Source organism: Andrographis paniculata, unplaced genomic scaffold (assembly GCF_009805555.1).
Source record: "Andrographis paniculata isolate CXL003 unplaced genomic scaffold, ASM980555v1 Contig36END, whole genome shotgun sequence".
Taxonomy (NCBI): Eukaryota; Viridiplantae; Streptophyta; class Magnoliopsida; order Lamiales; family Acanthaceae; genus Andrographis; species Andrographis paniculata.
In genome coordinates, this window is record NW_026137569.1 from 140,508 (window position 1) to 161,497 (window position 20,990).

The 20,990-nt window shown below is 41.5% G+C and overlaps 6 protein-coding genes across 9 annotated transcripts; 2 read left to right on the forward strand and 4 right to left on the reverse strand.

Annotated features, from left to right (window-relative positions):
- Positions 1 to 420: 420 nt before the first annotated feature.
- On the reverse strand, positions 421 to 2,509 carry LOC127249947 (glycine cleavage system H protein 2, mitochondrial). Its single transcript, XM_051273046.1, has 3 exons — positions 2,051 to 2,509; positions 1,231 to 1,490; positions 421 to 713 (listed from the first exon to the last, which is right to left on the reverse strand). The coding sequence occupies exons 1-3, from the start codon at positions 2,124 to 2,126 to the stop codon at positions 585 to 587; spliced, it is 465 nt and encodes a 154-aa protein (XP_051129003.1). The 5' UTR covers positions 2,127 to 2,509; the 3' UTR covers positions 421 to 584.
- Positions 2,510 to 2,640: 131 nt separating this feature from the next.
- LOC127249928 (pentatricopeptide repeat-containing protein At2g35130) lies at positions 2,641 to 6,053 on the reverse strand. Its single transcript, XM_051273013.1, has 8 exons — positions 5,858 to 6,053; positions 5,186 to 5,376; positions 4,870 to 5,102; positions 4,393 to 4,642; positions 4,120 to 4,265; positions 3,832 to 4,037; positions 3,609 to 3,733; positions 2,641 to 3,361 (listed from the first exon to the last, which is right to left on the reverse strand). Coding segments are annotated over exons 1-8 (1,734 nt in total). The 5' UTR covers positions 5,860 to 6,053; the 3' UTR covers positions 2,641 to 2,780.
- A 641-nt stretch (positions 6,054 to 6,694) lies between these two features.
- LOC127249925 (pentatricopeptide repeat-containing protein At4g19890) lies at positions 6,695 to 8,867 on the forward strand. The gene has a single exon (XM_051273006.1). The coding sequence runs from the start codon at positions 6,771 to 6,773 to the stop codon at positions 8,865 to 8,867; it is 2,097 nt and encodes a 698-aa protein (XP_051128963.1). The 5' UTR covers positions 6,695 to 6,770.
- Positions 8,868 to 9,775: 908 nt separating this feature from the next.
- On the reverse strand, positions 9,776 to 10,075 carry LOC127249948 (uncharacterized). Its single transcript, XM_051273047.1, has one exon. It carries the CDS (start codon positions 10,073 to 10,075, stop codon positions 9,776 to 9,778), a length of 300 nt encoding a protein of 99 aa, XP_051129004.1.
- A 456-nt stretch (positions 10,076 to 10,531) lies between these two features.
- On the forward strand, positions 10,532 to 15,532 carry LOC127249930 (protein NARROW LEAF 1). 4 transcript variants are annotated; one of them, XM_051273015.1, is made up of 6 exons: positions 10,532 to 10,688; positions 12,358 to 12,867; positions 13,146 to 13,289; positions 13,531 to 13,771; positions 14,100 to 14,603; positions 15,131 to 15,532. In XM_051273015.1, exons 2-6 carry the CDS (start codon positions 12,370 to 12,372, stop codon positions 15,232 to 15,234), a joined length of 1,491 nt encoding a protein of 496 aa, XP_051128972.1. In that variant the 5' UTR covers positions 10,532 to 10,688; positions 12,358 to 12,369; the 3' UTR covers positions 15,235 to 15,532. The 4 variants fall into 4 exon arrangements, with proteins under 4 accessions (XP_051128972.1, XP_051128974.1, XP_051128973.1 ...); XM_051273017.1 differs by lacking the exon at positions 10,532 to 10,688 and adding an exon at positions 10,695 to 11,715 and having other exon boundaries at positions 12,329 to 12,867; XM_051273016.1 differs by lacking the exon at positions 10,532 to 10,688 and adding an exon at positions 10,695 to 11,715.
- Positions 15,533 to 15,583: 51 nt separating this feature from the next.
- On the reverse strand, positions 15,584 to 20,931 carry LOC127249929 (lecithin-cholesterol acyltransferase-like 4). The gene is given in 12 exon segments (XM_051273014.1): positions 15,584 to 16,034; positions 16,036 to 16,325; positions 16,444 to 16,497; positions 16,604 to 16,658; positions 16,737 to 16,894; positions 17,120 to 17,302; positions 17,673 to 17,773; positions 18,157 to 18,208; positions 18,297 to 18,432; positions 18,933 to 19,051; positions 19,284 to 19,375; positions 19,992 to 20,931. Coding segments are annotated over 12 exon segments (1,617 nt in total). The 5' UTR covers positions 20,242 to 20,931; the 3' UTR covers positions 15,584 to 15,907.
- Positions 20,932 to 20,990: the final 59 nt, after the last annotated feature.

The following is a 20,990-nucleotide window of genomic DNA, read 5'->3' on the forward strand; positions in this document are numbered from 1 at the left end:
TCATGCTTTGAACATGAGCGAGAGAGAGAGAGAGAGAGAGGCCGCCAACCAAGCCTATAACTCCATCTCATCATCATATCATATTGTGATTTTCGTGAGGATGGATGGATATGCATAGTGAATGCAGCAGCAGCAACAGCTTCCTCCATGCATTCATCCCTCCATCCCCTATTTGTTTGTTCCTTTCTCAATCAAAATGAAATTCAACCACAATTGTATCTATCTATCTACCTACCTGTGAATCACCGACTCTTCTGTAAACCCAAACCCAGCATTTCTTCCTTCATTCCTCTGCTCATTGTCTATTGACTCTGATCATCTCAAATGAATTCACTGCCAACTCACCCTCTATCCATGTTCCATCCAATGTTTTCTAAGAACAAAAACATGTTTGTTTGCATTTAACCACAATTCCCTCAATGCAAAAGGAAAAACACTTACATTTATTAAAAACTACTACAAATATCTTTCGGAATCATATCCTAGAACAAACATATCCAAAACAAAGGAAACTGAAAAAGAATTTTCATTAAAGATCTTTCACTAAGAAAATGATCCATCATCCAGTAGAGTCCTGCGCTCACTCAGTGCTTAGCATCTTCCTCTTCACAGAACTTGGAGTACTGATTGCAGTCCATTAAGTTGTTCAGCTCATCAGCACTTTTCACCTCCACCTTTATGATCCATCCATCTTCATAAGGGCTTGCATTCACCTAAACCAGAAACAAAAACAGTTTTAACGTTTGACTTCATCACAAACCCAAAGATCAAATAATTATGGTCAAACGTTGTACAAAAAACCGTTACATAAAACAAACATATAAGATGCACCTCCAACCACTGCCACATCCCAACACAATAATGTCATCAGAAATGTTAATGGAGGATTGGGGCTTGTTCTATCATAGAAAATAAGTGCAATTACACAGGGATCAACTATGCAATATAAAATTTCTAAGTATGAAATGAGGATATATGTCCAAGGCATGGAACTCCCGGAAAACAGCAATCTGAAAATAATTATAACACTGTCGTCAAGTCGGAACAAAACACTTGGAAGTCCTGGAAATATACTTTTGTAAATTGTATTCCTTTTGTCTTTTTATTATTTTCCTCTAAAATTCTTCAAAATCCTAAGCCATAGGGTATAGACTCATGATTTGATTCATTGGCATCAGCAACATGCTCTAAAACTCTCTAAGAAAATAAGAATCTGGTCAAAAGACTCACCAGGCCAGGGGAATCATTAAGCTTTGTGTTGACCTCAACCACTTTCCCAGAAACAGGAGAGTTGATGTCACTAGTTGCCTTCACACTCTCAACAGCACCAAAACTTTCACCTTGCCTTACTTCAGCCCCCTCGTCAGGTAGTTCGACGTATACAATGTCACCCAAGTGATCTTGAGCATGATCAGTAATGCCTATTTTGGCTGAGTTGCCTTCCACTTTCACCCATTCATGAGAGTCAGCATACTTTAGATCCTTGATAGCTGCATTGGTTGCAAAGGAGGCACACTGAAATCTTGAAGATAGATAAAAAAAAACTACTTCATAATGACAAAAACTTGCAGGGAGTAGAAGAACAAACTAGTTATTCTGCCGGCAGTCACTTAGAATGGTTCTCACAAGTTAGAAAGTGTCGTCGTTTCTACACATTAATTAAGAAGAGGCCAGCATTTTCACAGTTAAACACAAAAGGGCAGGGGCAACAATAGGCCGAAATGCGTAGGAAAAGAAGGGTTTACACATTCTCCCAGACAGGTCGGGGGAGAAAAGAAGCACGATATTTTTTCCTGACAGAGGGCCGCAAATGTCACTTACTTTGTTCAAAGTATGCATATAAGGCAAAGAAACAAATCATCAATGATCTCTTCCCGCTGATGTATCACAAATCTCTTTAAAGATCCGATCTTGCTCACCAACAATAACAGATCACCAAGCTTTCTATCTTATTTATTTTTAGAAAGAAAAAGAAAAAAAAGAAATAGCATAGCATTAAACGTAAATCAAGAAAAGAAAGGAGGCGGTGATTGTGGAGAACAGAACGCACCGGCGGCAAAACCTCTGTAAGGGACAGAGATCCTAAGGAAAGAAGCAGCCTTCGTCGCCCACAACCTCGACGCCATGTTTAAACGCAAGAAAATAAACCCTGCGCGCTCCGCTTCTCAGTGCTTGGTGGCAGAAGAGGCAGTACCGACCTCCGCGTGCTTCCGTCGTATGCGGGCGGGGAACAGGGACGCAGTCAGTTTATACGTGCAAAGTGGAGATGGGCAAATACCCTACAAGGAAGGAAGGGAGTGGGGGAAGGGGTCCACACATACACATACACATACACATACACATATACATACACCATGCTGGGCTCTTTTCTCTTCCCTAGCCATGATCAATAATCAATAAAAAAACAAGAAGAGTAAATCAGCCTGATAGCGATCGGATCAAGAAAAGTTAAGGAAATCAACCTGACGCCCCCTGTACTATTGAATATCTCTCAAGCGCCCCTATTTTTTGTATTTGCACCCCCTATTAATTAATTAATAATCATAATCCTAGGATGATGTTGGTTTGTCGGTAGTATTTTGCAGAGAAAACAGAGAGCGGAGCAAAGAGGAGTGTGAATGTGTAATGACTAGATAGATGGATGGATGGATGCTTATCAAATGATTTGATGAGAGAGGAAAAAGGGTGCGCGGAAGCCCGTAACCCAACATAAGTTAACAACAAGCACCAATCAAATCAAATCAAATCCTATCCTATCCTATCCTATCCTATCGAATCAATCAGGGCTGCAGAATGGTGCGTGCATGCGATGTTCTGATCACTGCTGTGACTTGCTCGATCTGATCTCGGCAAGAGCATGCGGACAAAAGCACTCTGGCGGTGGCCCCATCCGGATAGCACCCGCTGTCGATCATCTCTTCAAATATCTCCAGGCACCTGCCGTACAGCTTCTTCCTGGAGTAGGCCCCCAGCCTGGATGTCCAAGTCCTGACATCGGCTCGCACGCCCTTGGAGGGAAGCGACGCGAACACCTCTTCCATCCTCTCTATGAACCCGGCCCGCCCGTAGGCGTGGATCAGGATGTTGTAAGTGCTGGTGTCGGGCCTGCATGCCCCCCCGCCCTCCATTGCGGTCAAAACCCGTTCCATTTTCTCAAAGTTGCCTGCCCGACCGTACAGGTTGAGCATCGCGTTGAGGATGTACGTGTCCGGGGCCATCCCGGATTCCTTCATCTGCCTCACAATTGCCTCGCACCTCGCCGCATCGCCCAGCCTCGAGTAGGCCGATATGAGCAGCATGTGGGATTTCATCGTCGCCTTTATTCCTATCCGCTTCATTTCATCAAAGACCGCTTGCGCACCTAAAGCCAATACATACATAAATTGCCTCAGACTCAGACTCAGACTCAGACTCAGACAAAGCAGCAGCAGCAACTGTACAATGATTGATGAGCAAACTTGAGAATGAAGATTCAAAAGCTGATCCTATCCCCAATGATGCAGCAAATCAAAAACTCTGGTGTCTTAACATGGAAGGAATTGGTTGGTGTCTTAGGCATGTTTTATGGGGACTAAGACTGTCCAGACCAGAAGAATAGATAACCACACCTTGATGAAGGCCTGCCCTCCCGTAAGCATCCAGCATTATATTATATGATGCAGTGTCTGGCTCACATCCCATTTGCTGCATGAGGGAAAAGATTTCTGCGGCACCATAAGGGATACCTGCCCGACTGTGCAGGCAAGACAAAAGATTGATTGATAATGCTTGCTGCTCGCTCAAACAGGCAACTAATTAAAGACAAGAGTGGCGCCCCTGCTATGTAAGTACCTGTACGCTTCCATGAGAGCATTGTAAGCATAAACATCAGGCTCGTGCCCTGCCTCCTGCAATTGTTCGAAAATCTCTTCCGCCTTTTCACACAATCCATCCCGTGCACATGCATTCACCAGCGCAGTGTAAGTGCAAATGTTAGGTCTGCATTTTCTCCTCTTCATCTCGCGAAACAGCTCTAAGGCCATAAAAGATTTATTTTCCTGTCAAATAAAAACAGGCTACCGATGAGATGCTCAGAAACAAGTTCAAACACCTGAAAAGTAGAAATGCATAAAGGATCACCTTCCCGTACAAGTTGATCATCAGCGTGTAAGTCTCAGCAGTTGGCTGACAATTCTCTGCCTTCATCTTTTGGAAAACAGCGAGAGCTTGCTGGGAATTTCTTCTTTTCAATAATCCATCTATATAAGCATTATATACAAGAGTGCCTATAAAATAGAAAATATGTTGAATGCATGAGGATATGCATCGGTATGGTAACTCAAGCAAGCATCTATTGTTCATCTGTCGAGCCGATGAAACATACTTGACAGGAATAAAAGCAAGAAGACATACTTGGGGGAAAGCCGTTTTTTCGCATCTCAGCAAAGACAGCTTCTGCATGCTCAAGCAAATCACACTTACAGTATGCTTTTAGAAGGAGTGCATAAGTATGCTCAGTAGGGATGCATCGAGCTTCCTGAAGTTGGAAATAAGTAGATTCTGCCTTCTGAAACTGCACTTTATGTCCATAAGCCTCTATAAGCAGATTATAGCAAATGACATCAGGCTTGAAGGAGCTCCTTTTCAATATCCATTCACACATCTGAAAAGATGCTAATAGTGTTGCATCAGACACAACCACATATGTATGTATATGCTATCATGTACGCCGTCATGAAATTTATGTAAAATTGCTGTAGGGTTTACTTTTTCATTACATCCGCTAAAATTCTTCAGCAAATAAATTAAATGGCGTCTTGCTTTCATATCATGCCTCAGTAAATTAAAATCTATCAAAGAAGATTAGAGATGTTAACATGAGATGCATACCATGATAATTGGATCCCATTTTTTATTGAGACGCAATCGAACTGCTATGCTGATTAGATCGTCCCAAATTGTGTTTGTGGGAGGCAAATTGTCCAAGGAAGACCATAGTTTGTGAACATCCAGCTCCCTTTGTACAAAATCGAGAATCTCTTGCGCAATGGGGCTCAACACAGGGAAGATGCCATCAACAAATCCAGATCCATATTTCCATCCATGACCCCTCAGGGAACCGCCTTTACCACAACAAAGATGTAAAGATCAAGAAAATTAGGTACATAGTTTGAATCACACAAACATGGGTATCATCACCACACACCTTTTTTCCTGGAGACCTTTTTATGATTGAAGTTTCTGAATTTTCCCCGTTTGTTGATGAAAAGGGTGTCCCGTTTCCACTTTTCAGTAGATTCAGCATTGGGATCTCTTGCTTTGCACTTGAATCCACAGTGGCTATTATGTTTTTGTTCAGTTATAATTATATAGTTTGCAATGCATTTGACAGAGAGCCTACAAAAGAATGTGGTTGCACGTGGTTAATGAAGATTTCATCTTTAATTGGTCCCCTGATAAAAAATAAAAAGAAGGCCGTGTAGAGAAAATTCATCTGCGTTCAATACAAATCAATTAGACTAACTGAACTGTTTTTGAAAAAAGAACGAAGGGCCTTGCATATTGACACTGAAACACTCGAAACATTTTTATTGAAAGCAATTACAGAGGCTGAGGCCCCCTAGACCAGAAATGAAACAGCAGAGTAGATCGATATGACACGGAAAGGCCAAATGCAAGAAGATTGAAATCAACAGAAGCTCAAGCAAACAGCAAGAGCAGCTAATGGTATATATATATATATATATATAAACCTTAAAAGAAGCAGCAGCGGCGCGGTTCAGTATTTATTTGATTTTGGAAGAATGAAGTGAAGCAATTGCAGCAGCCTAGAAGAATTGAATTGAGGAGAAGCAAGAAACAAGACCGTGGTGCTTACATGAATGAGCCCAAACGTTTGTTAGTTAGGCTTGTGTTGTGGACTGGATATTGCTTAATTAGAGACCGTGTTGCCACTTCAATTCAATTCAATTCAATTCTATTCTATTCTATTCTATTCTCTGGAACTGGAACTCCTATATCCAATGGCAAAGATGGAAAGCAATCTCATGCCACAAATGTATTATGTATTCAATTTCTATATGTATGTATGTCTGTATGCAACCGTAGGAGATAATGCGAGCGTACCTTAAAATATCAGGACACTACAAGACATACAGATATGAATTGAAGGGCTCTTTTCTTTTCTTCCCTTTGTCTGTCTTTCTCACAGCGACGGCCGAATTGCCTTTTTTTTTTTTGTTTTTTTATCTTCTTCCTAATTCTTACTGATCTTTAATATACATACGCAGATACATACATAATTCTCTCTCTCGAATCGAATTTCAACCAACCAACTTTACCGCCACTCACGTCGCGGAGTTATCCAATCACCCATCATCATTGTTTTTCTTGTTTTGAAAAGATCCTTTTGACTGATGTGCATATTCCCCGAAAGCTAATATCTGCGAACTAAAGGCCGGCACAAGTCACCGATCCATCTCTAGGATTCTCATTCTCATAGTCATTCTGGGCAAGCCCGAGGTCCAACGGGCAATGTCCATCGAATCAATTGTTGGCCCAATATTAACATAATATTGAATTGAGCCAGCAGAGCAGAAATCTAAGGCCCAATTTCAATTTCAGGTGAGTGAGTGAGTGGGCCAGCGAGTCATTCACCCAACCGAATGAGTGTATGAATGCCTTTGAATTCCACCTCCGGTTTTCTCTATTCTTCTTCTCCGCTGCCGTGCCCGTGCCGCAGCGGAGACCCAATTTCGTTCCGAGCCGAGGTTCCAATATTCACCATTTTCATGGTGTCCCTTAACCTCAATCTGGGAAGAATCTACCTTCGGAATCCAGCATCCCAACTTCCTCTCAATGGCGTCCATGTCTCTAAAGTTCGAGCCTTTACCCGCATCCCAACTATCGATCACCCAGCCTCCTCCACGATCATCCAAAGAATCTGCTTTCGGGTTTGCGAATCGTACTACAATCAACAGAGGAAGCCCCCCAACTCGTTCAACTCAAAGCATCTCCCCCTGGACTTGCCACTGGAATCTGATTTCTTGACCGCGGAACAGGCTATTACCGTGGTGGCTGCATTGGCTGACGACGCAGGTGCTATGGTGGCCTTGAGTTTCTTTTATTGGGCCGTAGAGATCCCCAGATTCAGGCACTGCATGAGGTTTTACATTGTTTCCGCCTCATGCTTTATCAGAAAAGGCAACTTGGAAAGAACCCATCAAGTACTGCGCTGTATGCTGTCGAATTTTGCCGAGGTTGGGATGTTGAAGGAGGCTGTGGACATGGTGCTTGAGATGCAGACCCAAGGTTTGGTTTTGAGCATCCAAACATTGAATTGTGTGCTGGGCGTGGTGAATGGAACGGGGTGCGTTGAGATGGCTGAGAATGTGTTTGACGAGATGTGTAAGAGAGGGGTGATTCCCAATCCCTACAGCTTCACGTCCATGGTCGTGGCGTATTGTAGGCTCGGGAGAACTTCAGATGCTGGCAGATGGTTGGGTGAATTGTTGAGTAGGGGCTTTTTGGTGGACAACGCAACTTTTAGCCTGATAATTAAGGTGTTCTGTGTGAATGGTTGCGTGAATAGGGCTGTGTGGATCTTCAACAGGATGGTAGAGATGGGGCTGGAGCCAAACATAATCAACTATACCTGTTTGATCGATGGCCTGAGTAAAAGGGGGAGCATTAAGCAGGCATTTGAACTGTTGGAGAAGTTGGATAGGAGTGGCTTGAAGCCCAATGTGTACACTCACACGACGCTGATTGACGGCCTCTGCAAGAAAGGTTGGACCGATAAGGCGTTTAGGCTTTTCTTGAAACTTGTTCGGAGCGACAACTACAAGCCCAACGTGCACACTTACACCGCCATGATAGCCGGATATTGCAGGGAGGAGAAGTTGAGCAGGGCAGAGATGCTGCTGGAGAAAATGCAGGAACAAGGTCTGGTTCCTAATTTGAACACCTATACGACCCTGATGGACGGCCACGCCAAGGTTGGAGACTTTGGTAGAGTGTATGAATTGTTCGACACAATGGCCAAACACGGCATATATCCTAACATGTGTACCTACAATTCTGTTATAGACAGTCTCTGCAAGAAGGGACGGATTGGGGAGGCATATAGTTTGCTGAAAAGAAGCTATTGGGATGGGCTTTGTGCTGATAAAGTTACATATACCATTCTTATATCGGAGAGCTGCAAACAGAAGGACATCAAACAAGCTTTAGCTCTTGTTGGTAAGATGATTGGAAATGGGATCGCACTTGATATTCATACTTACACAACGTTGATTGCATCGTTTTCCCGGCAAAAGAAGATGAGAGATTGCGAAAGAATATTTCTTGATGCTGCGAAGATGGGTCTTGCTCCGACCACTCAGACTTACACCTCTATGATTTCTGGATACTGCAGAGGTGGGAAGATTGACACGGCTATGAAAGTTTTCCATGAGATGCGCACCAATGCTTGTGCACCCGACAGCGTTACCTTTGGCGCTTTGATAGGTGGCCTGTGTAAGGAATCCATGTTGGACGAGGCTAGATCACTTTTCGAAGAAATGGTGGACAAAGGTTTGTCACCATGCGAAGTCACGCGGATGACAATAGCTTATGAGTTTTGCAAGAAGGGCGAGGCTTGTACCGCAATGCTCCTGTTGGACAGGCTAGAAAAGAAACAACGGATGCGCACGGTGACTTCGTTGGTCAGGAAGCTTTGCAGTGAACATAAAGTAGGGATGGCTACCCAGTTCTTTGATAAATTGATACAAGTAAACCAGAATCTGGATGGCGTGACACTAGCAGCATTTACAACGGCATGTTATGAGAGCAACAACTTTGCACTCGTGTCTGATATGTCTGAGAGAATAAGTAAATACAAAGGTTAGATTCGGCTCCTCTCCTCTTGGTATTCAAGTAGCGTTGTTGAAAACCACGACTACTCCTTGAGAGCATATGAGCCAGCCATGAAACTCAGCCTCTGCTCATTTGAAAAGCAATATACCTCCTCCTCCTCCTCCTCGTATAAAATGCTTAATTGTGTGAGCGATGCCCGACAAAGAGGAGCAAAAGAGTGGATTGGATGCATGACAATGAATGAGGTCAACATTCCTGTCTAGAGTTTCACCATCTCTCTCAAGTCTCAACTGAAACTGCAACTAAGGGCTGGTCTTGATGATACCTTTCTTTCCAGTCAATTAATCAAAGCAGTTGCTGTTGTTTTTGTTCTTTCCTACTTTGCAGGCTGAGGCTGTAACGTAACCGTAACAGTAACCGAATGGTTACACAAAGCTGTGGGAACAGTACACCCAGAAGCCCAGCCAGGCCAGCTACCAGCATCAACAATGACAGACTTACTCTGAACTGAATTGAATTGATTGGCGGGCAACCTCCGCGGCTCCCACTACTTGATGATAGGTAATCAGGTAAGGTTTCCTTCCACTTCCATACCAAGCAACTAACTACAGCCTGCTTGAGGATGATCACCTTGCTTTGCGTTGTGGTAATAACCTGCATCTCTCTCAGTCTGACTCTGAGTCTTGTTCACGTCCTCTATATATTCCTGGGTGATTTCTAGTAGAATTTAAGCTATACATACATCTTGTGCACCAACTCAACTCATTGTGCATCCTCTTTGAAATCTATACGTGATGATGATCAATCAAATATTCAGAAATTTGGCTTGTTAATATGAGATGAGATAGAATCAAACGGGCGAGCGATCTAACTTACAAGTATGTCTGTCTGTATGTGTGTTATGTATGACAGAAATATCAATCAATCAATGTTTTATGTTTTAGAGTTCCTCCGATTGGTGTCTGGATAGGCAGGCCGACAGAGAGAGCTGCGCTTCCTGGCACTGGCGGCGTTTAAGAGCGGTGCCGGCGCTGGAGCAGAGGGAGCGGACGGCATCGGCCTCCTGGGGACAGGCTATTGCCACGAGGCAGGCGGCGAGGGAACGATTCAGGTGTCGGCAGGCCACATCGCGAGATCTTCCTGCGGGGATGCGTCTGTGGCAGTCGCCTAATGCGCGGTACAGTCGTTGGCAGGCCTGAACATCCTCGCCGACCGCCGGCGAGTGCTCGTCGGCTGCCATTGCTTGGGCTGGCTGGGTTGGTACTGTGGAATCAATTGGAATTTGGGACGACGGGAGCAAAACAGCTGTTAGGCGTGCAGTTCAGAGAGCAATAAATAAATAAATAAACAACAAACATAGACACAATAGCAGCCCGAGAGAGAGAGAGAGAGACACACACACACACATCTGTCATATGGGCTGGGCTGGGCTCCTCCTCCTATTGCTATTGTTGGAGATTCAGTTATTTTGATTAGAGGGAAATAAATAGGATAAAACAATCCCATCACACCACGACCCAATTGCAGCCCAATGGCCTTTGGGCCCGGGAGAGTCTAATTAACAGCACACACTTGCAATACAATTCAAATCAAATCTAGGCCCCAAGCAGCGACTGACTTATGTTATGTTATCTCCCTCAATTCAATGATTAATTGATCGGCCATTGGTGTGAGGCAGGCACACGCACACGCACACGCTGCTACTCTGATAGTATTAGATGAGTTGCGACGAGGAGGATATGGATATTTCCTCCGATGGTAGGCAGGCAGGCAGGCAGCACTACTTCCAGAATGGGCCCACCTCACCTCATAAATAATCAATCATCCTACAGAATAAACCAATAAGGAAAAAGGTTGCTACTTTACACACTACCTCCCCCCTCCGCCATCATTTTTACTTGTTTGTCTTCTCTTCAGTCTTCGTCAACTACAACTACAACTTCAATTACTGTTTGCTTATCATGCGTCTCCACACTTACTGTTATAATAACATATATATAATTTTGAGCGAGTATCTGATGGGAAGATATCAGTGAACTTGGCAATAATGGAAAGGGGGCCCATTGAAGAAATTTTACAGATTCGGTGTGGTTATTTTGTATGCACTGCTGACAACAGAACAGTGTAGCGTTCAGATTCTGTGGAGCAAACATGTAATGCGTGGCGCTTGAGAGGCAGGCAGCACAGGGCAGGAGAGGGGAGAGCCCCATAATTGACTTATCATCATCAATGGTCCAAGTCAACGAATCCCTGCACAAAAGTGGCGGCTTTCCTTCTCTTTCAATCCAAAAAATTGAAATTCTCACAAACTTCTTGCTAATCAATCTGTATGAACGTGTGCCTGTACAATGATAATATATGATGAGGACAAGGACGGTGTAAAAGGTTGCTTTCTGTAGCAAGCAACATGCTCCTTTTCATTTCATCGTTGAGTACCAGTAGCAAGTACCACCGCCACAGTGTCACCAGAGTGTCAGTGTCAGCCGCTACTCACTCACTAGAGGATAACCCCCCACCCCCACCCCCACCAAGTCCCAATATTAAGGGAGTATCACAGGCGGCTAGTGTTTAAAGCCTACTACTGCTTTTGTTTTGTTCCTCTCTTTGTAAAACAGCATTCATTCGTATACAATACAATACAATAGTACAACGCTTTAGCTGCTAGCTACGCTCTTCAAGCCTCCTTAATCTCCTCAAAACTTCCGCTCAGGCACACCCATCACATTGAGCACCACCCACCCCTTTATGGTGGTGGCCATATCTATATCTGATTTGGGAGGTTGAGTTCTATATAATCAATTGATTATTACCCTGGGAGTTTCCTGTTGGGTGGAAAGTATGCTTTAGGGTATTAAAAAACAGGTTATCTACTGCTTAAAGGTTAGCTAGCTTTTGCTGAATTTGGATAAAAAAGTTTCATTCCCCCCCCCCCCCCCCCCCCCCCCCCCCCCTTTTTCTTTTCTTTGCTTTGTAATTCGTATTGATTTAATCATTTATTGCTCTGCTTTTGGAGTTTTATGAGTTTTTTTAGGATTGTCCCAAGGATTCCCCAATGATCGTCAGATATGCATTGTCTGGATATTGGCTCCCTGGCTTTATGCAAAATAGTTGAACTTGCCTCATTGATAGTTTCTGTGCCATTGCTGTTACTTTTATGTTTATTTGAAATTAGGGAAGAATGGACCGGGAACCATTGCCTATTCGGCTAAGAAATGGCTACTGCTGTTGCTTCATTCCTCTTCAGATTCTTTTCGCGTGATATTTCAGTCGGTGATCTTTGTTGCTTTCGATCAAGGCATTAATAACTTCTTTGCTGCAATTGTTGCTGATGATTGGATATATTTCTAGATGCTCCCTTTGGTTGCTTGAATTGATACGCATTCTGATTTTTATTTTTGTTGCATAGAAATATGGAACTTGTTAAATCTTCTTTCCAAATTCCAACACTTGGTTCACATTGCTTACTGGTCTTCTGATTCTGTCATTCACACAGCCTAAACACCAGGGTTCGTATTGTTGTAGGGAAGCTGCTACATGGATATCAATATGGCTAGATTAGAGATAAACACTCATAACTCTCTTTCCTCTCAATCTGAAAAATCAGCACTGAAATTGGAAAGGAACTACTGTAATAATTTCAATCTGTCGCAGCCAAGGCCACAGTCCATACAAGCCCTTGCATCAGGCGGTCAGCTCCCTGACATCAATGCCACTTACTTTTCCTGGCCGGCTTGCCGATTAACTGATGGTGCAGAAGATAGGGCTAGTTACTTTGATAATATTCAAAATGAAGTTTTACCTGAAACTCTTGACCAACAGGCAGCAGAGTTGCAGGCAACAACATTGCTTCAACTGATGACCATCAGAGCATTTCATAGCAAATATTTAAGGCAGTTTAGTCTTGGCACTGCAATTGGTTTTCGGATCAGGAAGGGTTTGTTGACTGATACACCAGCTATACTCGTCTTTGTTGCTCAAAAAGTTCGAAGGCATTGGCTCAGCCCTGCTCAGTGTTTACCTGCTACACTTGAGGTATTAAAATAGGACTATGTCTTTCTTTTGTTTCATTACCAAATATTAACCTTTAAAAGAGCTGCACTTTATTGGAGAATTAACATAACACAAATTCACCTTTGCGGTGGCCATTGGTCATTTGTCAAAGTATGTTCACCATAAAGCAGAGAAATGGTATTGCACCCAAAGTATTGAGGTCTCAGAGAATGGAGATCTAGTTAATAAAACATTTTTTGTCTATTTAATAATGGTAGTTAGTTTGAAGTTTTCATCAGCCAGTCTGTAATCTTTTGCAGGGTCCTGGAGGGGTTTGGTGTGACGTTGATGTTGTAGAGTTTTCTTATTATGGAGTTTCTGCAGCCACTCCAAAAGAAAAACTGTATAAAGAGCTTGTAAATGGCTTTGGTAGTTGCGATCCATGCATTGGATCAGGTTCACAGGTGATAAATTTATTTATGTTGTGCTATGTGATGGTGACAATAATTTCTTCTATTTTGTTCTAATGCAATGTGCCCTTTCTAGTTATCGAATAGCATTACAGAAGAAATACAAAACACACAGCCAAGTTATCTATTAAAATCCTTACATTGGGCTGACATTTCCTTTGTCTATGCAATTCCAGGGTTTCTGTATTTTATTTCCCCTTCAACTATTCAGTAGTCTAACTACTAGCATTATTAGGTTGCGAGCCAAGAAACTTATGGAACCTTGGGTGCTATTGTTAGAAGCAGGACAGGAAATCGGCAGGTTGGTTTCCTTACCAATCGCCATGTAGCCATTGATCTTGAATACCCAAGTCAGAAAATGTTCCATCCATTCCCTCCAAGTCTTGGACCAGGTGTATATTTAGGTGCTGTGGAAAGGGCAACAACATTTGTGGCTGACTATCTGTGGTACAGAATTTTTGCTGGAAGTAACCCAGGTACTATGTATCCCACGTTGTCTGTAAATTACCACCATTTCATCATCTGTGATATGATACCAAAGCGTAGCCTCAGTTTCTGCATTTATAATAATTCTCCAGCAGGACTGAGAATTGGTTCATCTAGATGAGATGGGACCTTGATATCAATGGTCATGGCCTCTCATTAAAGTGAAGTTCTATTTAAAAACTAAGGCAATTATGCGTTTGGTCTCTCATGCTCCAATTTCTAGGCTCTTCTCATACCTTTGAATTAGACACCAAGTTAGTACATACTTATTGAGTTATCATGTCTGAACATGGATGCCCGTGCCCCTATTTCACACAGAAACGTTTGTTCGTGCTGATGGTGCCTTCATTCCTTTTGCGGAAGATTTGAACATGGACAATGTGACAACAACAGTGAAAGGCATTGGTGAGATTGGTGAAGTCAATGCAATAGAGTTGCAGTCACATGTTGGTAGTATAGTTGGACGGGAAGTCATAAAAGTTGGAAGGAGCTCTGGCTTGACAACTGGGACCATAATGGCCTATTCATTGGAGTACAATGATGAAAAGGGGTTCTGTTTCTTCACTGATTTTCTTGTTGTTGGAGAGAATCCTGAGACATTTGATCTTGAAGGTGACAGTGGTAGCCTGATCCTACTGACAAATCAAAATGGTGAGAAACCCCGGCCAGTTGGGACTATTTGGGGTGGGATTTCCAACCGAGGTCGGTTGAAATTGAAAGCCAGCCAACCTCCAAAAAATTGGACCAGTGGTGTGGATTTGGGGCGTCTTCTCGACATCCTAGAACTTGATCTCGTCACATCCACTAGAAAAGATCTTCACGGTTTGTGTTTCTAACTTCTGCTTCCTGCAGCAATATGATTTCTTAAATAGAAATATTGGTGATAATCTCATGGCTATATTTGTAATGTCTTCACAAACCATTTAACCTTCTAGTTTGGAACTTTACAGTCGGTGCTTGAGATGAGGATGCTTAAGAATCAGGGATGGGAATTGGATAGATGAACAAATATCTGATTCTGATTAAGTGCATGAGATTGAGCTTTGCTACACCAACGAAGCTTAGTCTTTTTTATGCTGCTATTATTATTTATTGTTATAGCCAAGAAACATGCTTTTATACTTTGTGCCTGAACTCCTTACATAGATATTTTAGGTTTTTTTAAGATGCATGAATAGCCAGCCTTAACCAGTTAGTAGGGTGGTGGCAGGAGCGTACGATGATTGAGAGATGGGATATATGTAGCACGGTTTCATTCTATTTCTATACCTAAGCAATTTCGTTTACGACCTGCCTGGCTGTGTGCAGTTGCCCTCCTCCTCACTCCTCTGTGTTTTTTGATCAAACAGTAGAGGGAATTGCACCAGCAGTTGGAGTGGTCCCTGTCAATGCCATGCCCAGCAAGCAAGCAAGCATACCAAGAAAACTAAAGAGAGGTGCGCAGGCAATCTGATTTCTAATCATTATGAAGCTCTCTCTGTTCTCAGTTCTTTCATCAAGTGAGGAACTACTATGCAATCACGCATACAAGAAGCTCCAGTGATTGATATTTGCAGAGAAGATTGGAGAATCCCCACACTATTCTTTTAATCCCAATTATGTCATTTTTATGATGGGGGACGGGCTATGGAGGATCTCTTTTACTTTTATAGATTAGTGGCAAGCATTGTAAGTAGTAGTAGTAGTAGTACATAATAACAATAATAATACTGATTATTGTATTTGCACTTGTACATGTATAGCACCGATGGCTGGCTAGGTGTAATGTAATGTAATGTAATGAAAGTGTGATGCACCATGCATTGCGAAAAAGAAGAGCCACATACATACCAACCTGTTTTTTCATACATCATAAGCAGCTGCGTACAGAGGATATGTAGATTTTATTAACAATTAATTAATACATGACTCCATCCAACAGTGGTGTAGCATTTACAGCGTTGGATTGGGTTGGATGGATAGTAGAAATACTAATATATACAAGAAAGTTGAATGTTTGATTGTTTTATGTAGATCACTGCTATGTGTATACCGGATAGAGGTTGGCATTATCAAGCATGACTCCTTTCCTGAATGATTTGCAGACGCCCATTTGAACAGGATCAGGATCATCCATCCATCCCCTCCTATGCACTTGCAGAAACTGGCCGAGTGATGAGCTTGACATGTTTTTTACCATCATTCTGAGGCTTAACACCAACAGTGGCAACGACTCCTTCCTGCGAAGATTTATCACCCCATGTACCAGTCACTGGTGGCAACTATTCCCTCTGCCTCTGCCATATCTACTCCTCCACTCAGATCTTGGTCGTCCCCAATAATTTGCCACTCTTCTCTCAGAGAAGTTACTTCCGGTTCCTTTGTCTCAACTATTCCAAGGTCAAAGGCCGTGGGCAGAATCACGTAATCATTCATGGGATTGTAGAAAGGATCATGATCTGCCCTCAACCAATGCTTTAGAATCCTGAATACATGACGATCGCACAGAATTCCCCGATGGTCACCAGGCACTCCAACTCTTGCTTCTGCACGAAGCCCATCAGCCTACCAGCAATGACAAGTCATTGATTGAGACTTCAGATTTTACATGAGAACAAAACCTAAATTTCAATCCATCAGGGTTGGAACTTAAAACCAAATATGGCATCTCAAAACATCTAACCTTAGAAGATTCAGTTGGCACGGTGCCATCACCATCCACATAGATGTACTTGGCCTTCAAAAGGGTCAAAACCAAGCAAGTTTTCATAAATATTTAGGAATAGATTATATAATTATATGCCAATTGTATATCAACCTTAAGATTTGTCAAAAAGGTTTACCTCGAGCTTAGGCAATTGTTTCAAATCAGAGACAGGTGCATCTTCACTTCCATAACTGCAAAAAAGCAAGTCATGAACACATGCACCATGCCTGGGACGTGAATTATGTTTCAGATCTGACAGAATTTCTTACCAAACACTGTGAGGTGTTCTATAATCTGTGCCGTATATATTATAGAATTTAATTTGACTGGGGACTGCAGCATTGCTCAACACTTTGCGGGTCTCATTAGCCCATTGTAGAATATCTGTATTGAATGGTAAAGAAATATCAACACCACTGTAAGTAACCTGCAAAAAATGTCAAATGATATTGACAAATCGGAAGATAATTTTCAAGCAATAGAAATGCCACAAATAATGGATACTTTTCATTGGAATGACAGCTTAAAAAATCTTTATAGTTAAGCTATATAAATCATCAGAAAGTAACAACTCACTAATTGAATGAGCTCACATTCACTTATTTGTTTTACTCAAAAATATATAAATAAATAATAAAAAGACATAGCTCACCTTATTGACAGAAAGAGCTTCCATGAAAACAGGTACTGCTTTAGCTGGAGGATAAGACTCTAGCATTACTGTGGAATTTCCATCACTATCAGAGTTCTGTCTCCAGATTTCAAGGCGTGGAATGTGTTCCCATTGAAAGTCTAAGCAAGCCATCAATTCATATATTGAAGGGCACTCAATAAGCTGAAACACAAAATGCACAAGCTATAATTTTGAATGGGAATGCTTAAGAACTGCAACACCAAATACAATTTCTGTGCTCCAGGATAGAAAGGCAAGCAAATGAGGTTACATAGTAAACAAATCCACACAAAAATTACAGTATTTCTAGATTACTATAATTGAAACTGAGTCCAGAGACAGATTCTATAAGATTTATACACACACACATGTATTTATATAAACAAAGATACATATTTTTCATAGCAATAACAGGAAAGTCAGAACAACATCAAGGTTAATAACCAATGAAGGGGCAGCCAAAAAGGAAAGGAAGTAGGAAAAGAGAAAGGAAGTAGCAAGCAAGTGGAAGACAAGGTAATGAACTCCATACCAGTTGGTGCATGCTCCACTTTGAAATGAAAAAATTCCCTTCCCATCCCTCAACAAACGATGTTCCATTCAATAATGTGGATGTTATGTATCCAGGTGCACCTGTTGAAATTCATCGACAAACAATAATCCTGAATGGAAAATTCAGATGTTTCGGAGGGTTCAAAAGGATATGAACATGGGTAGACTTGCTTCGGAGTGAACTTGGAACAAAAATAGAAAAGGGATAAGAAGTTAATTACAGCAAGTGCAATTGGAATGAACTAAGTGTAACCAACTGTCCATCAAATCACTTCTATTTAGAAAATTCAGCTTAACAATCACATTTGGAACTTTAGTATATTCTGAATTGAGACATTGGCAATGATTAGACACAGATAATAGATTGTTAATCACATATGTTATAATATGTGCAGGGTTCCAAAGTTTTACTACTCGCATAGTTCCAATGCAACACTGAAGCAGTAATTTGAAGAGCAACATACCTCGAAATGGTGCAGCTATTGCAATCCAATTTTTCACATACTTCTCAAAGATCTACAAAACCATGATATCACTATTAGTTTCCAAATATTGAAACAGAGAAGTAGCAAGAACTTCAAGAACAATGAGATGAGACTATTACATCAGCATGCAAGCTCATAAAACATTTTATGAGAAGACCACCCATTGAATGACTTATTATGTTTAATTGTCTTCCCCCAGATGCCGTATACACAGCCTCAAGCTTTGATGCCAGGCACTCCATTGTACCCTTAAGTCTGGAAATTACAGTGGAACAATGAGTCCTAAGAATCAAACCTAACACACCAAACACATACATTTGGAAAACATGTGAAAGTATAATTGGCTACAAGTATAGGACAATCCAAGCATAATGAAATGTTCTGGATATTTAAGATCAGTTAGGTTAGATACGAATGAGAAACAACATGAACTGTGTAACATTACAATTGTGTGTAAGTCCAAAAGTTCCAATCATAGGATATTAAATTCATGGTTCCCTGAGTTTGTTTTGGTAGTAAAACAAGTATGATTAATTCTTGCCCATCCAACATTAAAAAATAGGACATCTCTATAAAATTATTACAATGCATGACATCCAGATTGTGGACCTAAAAAAACATAAAACCCACAGTTTTATACAGTTTCTGAACAACAAATACAGATTACAATAGATCATCTTAGATATGTAATACATGTTATAAAACAATGCATCATGGTATGAATCTAAACTACTATTGTTGAGATTAGCGTTTACCGATTGCTTTGACGAAAATCATATCCAAACCCAAAGAGTGTCCTTCCCTCTTGGTAGCCCCATTTCAGCAATTCAACTATCATGTCATGAAAGTAATACACACAATCACCACCAAGAACCTGCAAAACACACAGGTGTCTATAAGGTTCACTAGTAAATATGCAAAAAGTACAAGAAATAAAAACAACCAACCACAAATTAGTGCCCTTTTGCAGGTGTTGATATTAGGTTCATTTGCTAATATGTAACAAAGTATGAGAGTGTAAAAACAATTAATCAGGATCCAAAGAAGAAGCATGAAGTATACACCGCCTACATCTACGATAATCAAAGTTAGGAGGCAGGACTTACCATGTCAGGGTCCAACACATCAATAGCATGTAAGCCATATTTGTCTTGGGGAACCTCAATATGTGTGTCAGTGTCTAAGGACACTGTCGTGCCTGTTTCAGACTTTGTTAAGTCACTTTGAAAAAAAAAAAAAAAGGCACACACAAACAAGAGTCATAAAATAGAAAGCAATAGCACGGTGAATCATATTATTATTGATCAGAAAGAGCCATAAAGCTTTATGTGCACGTAGACTCAAATCATGAGTTTAACTCTTAACATAATAGCATCTTTCTTACAATGCATTTAAGCACATTCCTTTGCAAATAAAAAAATCTATTAGTATTAATTTCTTCTAGCCACAAAAAGGAAAAAGAACTATGGAATATTTAAGAAATTTTTTAACTTGATATCCCCATCGAACCTCTAATCTATACTTACATCTTGAAAAATTATCATTAAGCCAAGTATACGAAAATCCCTCCTTAAGTTCACATCTTTGCAAATTCCAGAAAAGAAGTCACCATTAGCTATCCATGAAATGCTAGGAACACCTACAAAGACAAGCCAAGACAACTGCGACATGGAGTAACCTGTGACTGACTTTGTTCTTTAAACTTAGGCGCAATTCTTAGCATCAAGAACACAATTTTGTAACTTAAACGATTAAAGTAAGATAGAAAAACGTCAACTTCAGGAAATCTAGAAAGGTTGGCGGCGAATATTAACCTGATGCAGGATCAAAACGACACCAAAGTTTGTCCCGGAACTCGTGATCGGCCCCAAGAATCCGCACCCAAACTCTTTCCTTTTTCCCAGTCTTGTCGTCGACAGCGTTGAGAATGGAACCGGCGATGCCAGGCACAAGGAGAACTGGGTCGAGAGTGGGGTCGACATATGACTGTTCCTGACTCTGTTTTCGGATGAGCCTCAAAAGAAGATCCAGGGACTTGACAGTATCTTCCAACAACATAGCCATATAATTTTCAATCGAAACAATTCCGTTTGGATTACGCCTAAATAGAGGAGATAGAAAGAAAAAGGAAGAACCTATTGATGGTGGAACGGATAAACTTTGAAGGGTGGCAGTGAAGAAGATCGCGGAAGGGAAGGGAAGCAGCAGTCATAGCAAAAGCAAAGCGGAAGCGAAGTCCAGATCAGATCAGAATCAGATTATAGATTTTAGGAAGGAGGACTGGAGTGGCAGTGCCGTGGTGGTGGAATTACGTTTCTACCCTTGCTTTCTTTCCTTTTCTTTTTCTATTCCTTTCCTTTCCTTGTGTTGTTGTGTGGCGTGCGTCTTGTCTCGAATTTAACCGAAGGTGCAGTGCAAAAGTATGCACGCTTTTCTGTCTAAGGGGGAAGATAGTCGCGACACGCCTAATTAATTAATCGCAGTGCAGCTAGCTAGGCCCAACAGGTTTCTCACCGGATTTGGGCCACAATAAGACAACAATGTACATACCATAGCAGGCCAGCGAGGCGAATCATTTCATTTCATTGCATTGGATCTGGATCTGGAGTTACGTTCTGTTCTGTGCTCTGCTCTGCCGTACTGACAGACTGACTGGACTGGCAACGACAAGTTGCCCCATCTATCCACCCATATCCATGAATGATCAATATGATTGATGATACTGACATGACACCTCTGGACAATGGTATGAATTTTCTGTATATGAATATGATGATGATGATGATATCATCCGCCCTTGCTTCCTTCCTTCC

Excerpts from the sequence above, each read along its gene's own strand:
- LOC127249928 (XM_051273013.1), bottom strand. Across the intron at positions 5,103-5,185 it reads AAAGGTCTCCAGGAAAAAAG|GCGGTTCCCTGAGGGGTCAT; the intron begins GTGTGTGGTGAT and ends GTTGTGGTAAAG. Across the intron at positions 3,734-3,831 it reads GCTCTCATGGAAGCGTACAG|TCGGGCAGGTATCCCTTATG; the intron begins GTACTTACATAG and ends TTGCCTGCACAG.
- LOC127249948 (XM_051273047.1), bottom strand. The coding sequence starts at position 10,075 with ATGGCAGCCGACGAGCACTCGCCGGCGGTCGGCGAGGATGTTCAGGCC.
- LOC127249925 (XM_051273006.1), top strand. The coding sequence starts at position 6,771 with ATGGTGTCCCTTAACCTCAATCTGGGAAGAATCTACCTTCGGAATCCA.
- LOC127249930 (XM_051273015.1), top strand. The coding sequence starts at position 12,370 with ATGGATATCAATATGGCTAGATTAGAGATAAACACTCATAACTCTCTT. Across the intron at positions 13,290-13,530 it reads GCATTGGATCAGGTTCACAG|GTTGCGAGCCAAGAAACTTA; the intron begins GTGATAAATTTA and ends TAGCATTATTAG. Across the intron at positions 13,772-14,099 it reads TTTTGCTGGAAGTAACCCAG|AAACGTTTGTTCGTGCTGAT; the intron begins GTACTATGTATC and ends TATTTCACACAG.
- LOC127249947 (XM_051273046.1), bottom strand. The coding sequence starts at position 2,126 with ATGGCGTCGAGGTTGTGGGCGACGAAGGCTGCTTCTTTCCTTAGGATC. Across the intron at positions 1,491-2,050 it reads TTACAGAGGTTTTGCCGCCG|CTATCAAGGATCTAAAGTAT; the intron begins GTGCGTTCTGTT and ends CAACCAATGCAG. Across the intron at positions 714-1,230 it reads TTAATGATTCCCCTGGCCTG|GTGAATGCAAGCCCTTATGA; the intron begins GTGAGTCTTTTG and ends TTTCTGGTTTAG.